The 6824-nt window shown below is 39.2% G+C and overlaps 1 protein-coding gene across 8 annotated transcripts in view; it reads left to right on the top strand.

Annotated features, from left to right (window-relative positions):
* The first annotated feature begins 1188 nt into the window (after window positions 1–1188).
* The window catches only part of IMPA1 (inositol monophosphatase 1), a 28305-nt gene continuing 22669 nt past the window's right edge, over window positions 1189–6824 (top strand). For 2 of the 8 annotated variants that reach the window (XM_024250695.3, XM_054561018.2), the window contains exons 1-4: window positions 1189–1652; window positions 1953–2153; window positions 5725–5811; window positions 6522–6655. In XM_024250695.3, the coding sequence (XP_024106463.3) occupies window positions 2001–2153; window positions 5725–5811; window positions 6522–6655 (374 nt within the window). In that variant the 5' untranslated portion in view covers window positions 1189–1652; window positions 1953–2000. 8 annotated transcript variants of the gene reach the window in all.

Raw genomic sequence — 6824 nt, 5'->3', positions numbered from 1 at the left:
CAGACAGGGCGAGTCATATAATTTCTTTGTGGTCAGATTTTACATAGAAACACAGGGAGAATGCCATATATATATATATATATTTTTTTTTTTTTTTTTTTTTTTTTTTTTTTTTGAGACGGAGTCTGCCTCTGTCACCCAGGCTGGAGTGCAGTGGCGCGATTTCGGCTCACTGCAAGCTCCACCTCCCGGGTTCACGCCATTCTCCTGCCTCAGCCTCCCGAGTAGCTGGGACTACAGGTGCCCGCCACCACGCCCGGCTAATTTTTTTTTGTTTTTGATAGAGACGGGGTTTCACTGTGTTAGCCAGGATGGTCTCGATCTCCTGACCTCATAATCTGCCCGCCTTGGCCTCCCAAAGTGCTGGGATTACAGGTGTGAGCCACCTTACCCGGCCTAGAGTAGTATTTTTACGTTTTATGGCTGGCTTTATAAAAAAGGGGTACTGATTTCTGGGACCTGATTTGGGAAAGAGGAATTCTAGTTTCTATGACTAGTCTGGGGAAGAATGTGGGATGAGAGACAGGAGAACAAAAGGAGTCAGAGGAAAATTTTTGCTTCTAAGTCTGCTTCTGAGGCCTTCATTGTGGGGTATCATTTTCTGAACCCCAAAACTTTGAACTCAGTGTGTTTCACTCTCTGCTCTTGCTGTGTGACCTGAGGACAAATCACTTAACTACTCTGAGCCTCAGTTTCCTCATCTGTCTGACAAAGTTAATCATACCTTTTTCAAGAAACTGTTAAAACTTTAAGGAAAATAATGCATATAGAAACACAATTCGGCCAGGCGTGGTGGCTCACGCCTGTAATCTTTGGGAGGCTGAGGTAGGCGGATCACTTGAGTCCAGGAGTTTGAGACCAGCCTGAGCAACATGGTGAAACCCCGTCTCTACAAAAGATACAAAAATTAGCCGGGCATTGTAGCAGGCGTCTGTAATCCTAGCTACTCAGGAGGCTGAGGCATGAGAATCACTTGAATCCGCGAGGCGGACGTTGCAGTGAGCCGAGATCACGCCATTGCACTCCAGCCCTGGCGACAAAAGTGAAATTCCGTCTCAAAAAAACAACAACAAAAAAAACCCACACAATTGCTTGAAGCATAGTTAAGTCCTTAATAAATAGTATGTAAGTAAATTATCAAGAATTGGGCAGTTGGTTCTGGTTATCAGTTTATTTTTTTTTAAATCTAGTATAGGTTTACCAGCTTTAGGTTAGCACCTAAAAGCTGCACAATCGGAATCATATCTGCAATCTGGGTTTTGTCAAAATAGTACTATAGAATAAATGGGAGAAAGAAGAAAGAAAGCTAAATGGGAAACCGTGAATGAATGGAGGACGAAAGAAGAAAAAGGCAAAATAAAGAGAGAAGTAATTTTTAAAAACTGAGAGATGAAAAGACAAGCAGGAGAAAAGAACCAGAAGCGAGAAAGAAGAGGCAGTATCCGATGCTCCAGCGCGGGTCAGGACCCGGCCCGGCCTGGAAGAGGTTCGCAGGGCGCAGCTCCGGGCGGGGCCCAGCAAAGCAACCACGCCCCCTCAGGAACGGAGTTTTTAAGGGCGGAACTTCCTGTTGCGAGTAGCCCCTCTACCTCCGGAAGAGACGAGCGCGGTAACACGGTTCACAGAACTGGCAGGACGTCCTCCGACTCAAGGTGAGAGCGTTATTTTCCTCACGCGCCCCCCCACCGCACCCTCCGGGTTCAGCGGGCGCTGTGGGTTTCCAGGGCGGCCCCTTCCCTCCGCAGGGGCGGGGGCGAACGCGGTGCCCGGTCGGCGCCTAGGACGGAGGCCGCCTCTGGGTGACCCCTGACTGCTGTGTTATCCGGAGCTGCCCTGGGCGCCCAGGACCAGTTCCGGCATTGGAGTAGCGGTTCGCTCACGCGACCTCACTTAACCTTTGTGGCGGCTTCTGTAGAATAATTGCCCCTTTTCATGTCCCCAACTCCGAAAAGCTTCGAGAAACTTGGTGCATCCCCAGGCCCAGGTAGTCACTCTAAGTGATGGGGCAGCGCCCAGGTCCTGTGCTGTCCGCAGTAGCGGTGCTGGGACAGGTGGCAAAAAGGAAGGTGGCCTGGCTCCCACGCTGGAAGGCTGTGACCAGGACAGAAACAGCAGGAAACAGTTCAGGTGTTTATGGCTTTGGGAAAATGAAAGTGAGTAAACTACAGACCCTGCCCATCAATAAATGTACTGTGATTTATATATATATAACTATTCGTATATTATATATAACTATATATAAAAATATATATAAAATGTACTTATATACTTTATATATAGTACATAAATATACTTATGTATAGTATATATACTTATGTATAGTACATAAATATGTATAGTATATATACTTGTGTATAGTACATAAATATGTGTAGTATATATACTTATGTATAGTACATAAATATGTGTAGTATATATACTTATGTATAGTACATAAATATGTGTAGTATATATACTTATGTATAGTACATAAATATGTGTAGTATATATACTTATGTATAGTACATAAATATACTTATGTATAGTATATATACTTATGTATAGTACATAAATATACTTATGTATAGTATATATACTTATGTATAGTACATAAATATACTTATGTATAGTATATATACACTTATGTATAGTACATAAATATACTTATGTATAGTATATACACTTATGTATAGTACATAAATATACTTATGTATAGTATATATACTTATGTATAGTACATAAATATATGTATAGCGTATATACTTATGTATAATATATAAATATACTTACGTATCGTATATATACTTATAGCGTATAAATATACTTACGTATCGTATATATACTTATATATAGTGTATAAATATACTTACGTATCGTATATATACTTATATATAGTGTATAAATATACTTACGTATCGTATATATACTTATAGTGTATAAATATACTTACGTATCGTATATATACTTATGTATAGTGTATAAATATAGTTACGTATCGTATATATACTTATATATAGTGTATAAATATACTTACGTATCGTATATATACTTATAGTGTATAAATATACTTAACGTATCGTATATATACTTACATATAGTGTATAAATATACTTACGTATAGTATATATACTTATATATAGTATATAAATATATAGTATATAAAGTATATTTACTATATTATATGTGTGTGTGTGTGTGTGTATATATATATCTATATATATATGGTTTGCATCCACCATTCCTGTCTCATAACTCCCATAGCCCTTGACAGGAATCTTGGCCCACCTTTCTGTCTTAGAACTAGCCATGAAGAAATTCTCTGACCTATCTTGTCTGATTGTAGATCGTAAGACCTCCATTTCACAAGGGGTCTTGCCCCATATACGGGAGAAAGGAATGCTGGACAGAGAGGCCAAGATGAATCTGAACAGACAGTCCTTGCTGGGTTTCCACAGTCAGTCTGTTCCATTTGGATCATACTGATTTTGTGGGATCACATTTCTACACAGTTGTCAATCATGCCTATCCAATGATGTCCAGACTCAAGACCTCAGTTGCTGTCTACTCAAGTAACTTACATGTTTCTACATGCAGGCCATACCTTTCCTGTGAGCTCAGGATCCAGGATTCAGCTGCATAACTGACATCTTTTGATTTTACAGAGGCCTCTCATCTTCTGCTAATTAAACTCCTGATCTCTCAAACTCCTACCTATATCCCAAACTTGACTCTTTTTTTGTTGCTCCCTGTTTCAGTAGACTGTGACCGTTATCCATACAGTTGCCAGAGTGGGAAATCTGGACATCCAGATTCAGAGGAAATCTGAAGTCTTCCTGTCCCTGGTACTCTGTAGCCAATCTGTTACTGATTCCCTCAAAGCAGGTATCTCTGACTCTCTTAACTTCTCTACCAGCAAAACTTCCCTCCCAGGTTTCAGCCAATCATCAGGTATCCTCCCACTACTGCATCCTGAATGTAAATCTGCTAACCCTCTACCCACACCCACTTTCTACCCTTCTGTTCAGTAGCCACAATGAAGTGATTCCTGAAGCCTCTTCAATCAATGTCTTATCCCTAAGGCCCCCCTGTAGGGGATGATCCCCACTACCTCCCCAGCTTTGTCTCTCCTGTTTCCCTTAATCTGAGCTGTCACACTTAGGCCGGCCGTTCAGTTAGTCTTTATGTACCAGGCATCCTGCAGTTGATTGAGTTCATGCCTGTTCACTTGTTCTTCTCATCTTGGTTTAATCTTGTCTTCAGGGAAATCTGATCTGATGCCTAAGTCCAGGTGAAAGCTCCTCTGTTAGATGCTTCTCATTGCACTTCTCCTCCTTAACTTTTATTATTCCAGTTGTTACTTTGCATGTAGTCTTTAGTTTTTGATTGATATTGAGTCCCCTCCTAGAAAGTGTGAACAGGACCTGATTTTTTGCTCCCCATGATACAGTGTATAGCATATAATAGGTATTCAGTAAACATCTATTGAAGGGTGAAGGACATAGTGACTTCTGGGTGGAGAATCCCTAGAAGTAGCTTTTGAAATGGGTCCTGAAGAATTTGTAGAGTTACATTAGTGCTGTTAGAAGGCGGGGGTGTGAGTGGCTTGAGCTGTTTCTGGCAGGAAAGCAGGTACAGCTTGAGAACATCTAGTTCTGTTAAGACTAGTGGAGCAGAATGGGAGTAAGAGTGAAAAAAAAAAGTTTGGAAAGAATTCTTGAAGAGCTTGAAGGAGTTGCTTATATGAATCACAGAGTGGCTTCCTTTAAAACAAACTTTTAAAAAATGCTTTTATCAGGAAGAAAAAGCATCAGGCAGAAATTCAGCGTGTGGGTCTTTTGCCCTCCTTTCCACTCCTGTCCTCTTTCCTATAATGTGGGCCCCAAGATAGGAGTTTCTGAATAGTCTTCAAGATGTAACTCTGTGTCTATTATTTTCTTTTGGAAAGGAGACAAAATTAGGGTTGTTTTATAAATGGTGCCACGGTTTTTAGTCTGACAGCTTAAAAAGCTTTACTGTGCTAGGTACAGACTTCAGAGTGTGATCAAGCCAGTGGTGAGTTATTTTAGTCTTCAGAAGTCAGTGGAAAGCTGGACAGTTTGGAACACAAATATATGTTGGGTTTTTTTTTCCCTCTCTGAAACTCAGGGAAATAAATTTGCTTTTTTCTTTTTTTTTTGGTCCTGGAATTTCTTTTCCCAGAATGTTATAATAGAAAGAACAATGGACTTTAAAATCAGAATTGAATTCAAGTTCTGTGTCATTTGTTTGTAATTTTGGGCAAATTATTTCTCATCTCTGAACCTTAAGTTCTTCATCTTTACACATAATTTTTTCAAGTACCTTTAGCTGCTTCCTTTCAAGCTTCTTTTATTTCAGTATTCCCAGTGTTCTTTCTCTTGTTTTCACTGTATTCTCCTCCAAAATATTATCCTAACTTTTAAAGTATTTCTTGTGTTTCTTATCTATTCTCCAAACGAGTGTTTTGGTTTTTTAAAAAAATGTAATATGGTACAGACACACTGGAAAGCAATTTCATAGAATAGTCTTTATGAAAATATTTGATACAGAAATTAGGTAATTTAGGTGAGAAATGTTTTTTACTGGGTATAGGCGTAAATCTTGGGGAAAAACTCTAGGGCAGGGGGTGAATCCTGAAATGACAGTCTGTTTCTAATTAAGACGTTTTTTGTGAACTAACTATTCTGTAATTAAGACTTCTAAGACAGTTGTAACTACTTTGTACAGATATTTGTCAAATATTTTCAGAAGATGGCTGATCCTTGGCAGGAATGCATGGATTATGCAGTAACTCTAGCAAGACAAGCTGGAGAGGTATGAGCTAAGATTTTGTCAGTTATAATGTGATTGGTGGGTACACTGTGTTGTTGCCTTGTTTTGTTTGTTTCGTTTTGGTTTCTTTTTTTGAAACGGTCTTGCTTGTCACCCAAGCTGGAATGTAGTGGCCGGATCATGGCTCACTCCAGCCTCAACTTCCCAGGCCTGGGCTCAAGCAATCCTCCCACTTCAGCCTCCTGAGTAGCTGGGACTACAGCAGGCATGAGCCACTATGTCCAGCTACTTTTCATTTTTTAAATTTTTGTGTGGAGATGAGGGTCTCGCTGTGTTGTGCAGGCTGGTCTTGAATTCCTGGACCACCTTGGCCTCCCAAAGTGCTGGGATTACATGCAGTGAACCACCACACCCAGCCTGCCTTGTTAAATAAAATATACACTTTGATCAATCTACATTTATTTTCATTTTACTAAATACTTTAAATAGAGTGTATACCCTAATTTTATATGATCAAATTTTCTGTGATGACAGTTGTGAATCTAAAATAAGATGTAAGATTATATAATTTTTGTTTTTAGAAAGACGTAACTATTAAAGGCTTATTTTATAGCTATATTTGTAAGACATTTTTAAGAATGTCTTTAAAGAATATTATTTAAGACAGATTGAATGTCTTAAGCCATTTATGTATTTTATCTTTTTGTTTAAAATTATGCCTTTTCTATTTGCTTACCAAAACCTCTTTTTAGGTAGTTTGTGAAGCTATAAAAAATGAAATGAATGTTATGCTGAAAAGTTCTCCAGTTGATTTGGTAACTGCTACGGACCAAAAAGTAGAAAAAATGCTTATCTCTTCCATAAAGGAAAAGTATCCATCTCACAGGTATTTTTATTTACTCTGTACAAGAAATGTTTATTATCTCACCATTTCTTGGGGTTCTGCATATGAGAGTAGCTTGACTACACGGTTCTTGCCAAGGTCTTCCATGAAGTTACAGTCAAAGTGTTGGTCATGGCTGCAGTCAACTGAAGGTTGGACTGGAACTGAAGGA

This window comes from Pongo abelii, chromosome 7, assembly GCF_028885655.2.
Source record: "Pongo abelii isolate AG06213 chromosome 7, NHGRI_mPonAbe1-v2.0_pri, whole genome shotgun sequence".
NCBI classification, from domain to species: Eukaryota; Metazoa; Chordata; class Mammalia; order Primates; family Hominidae; genus Pongo; species Pongo abelii.
This window is presented reverse-complemented; position numbering and strand designations above follow the sequence as displayed.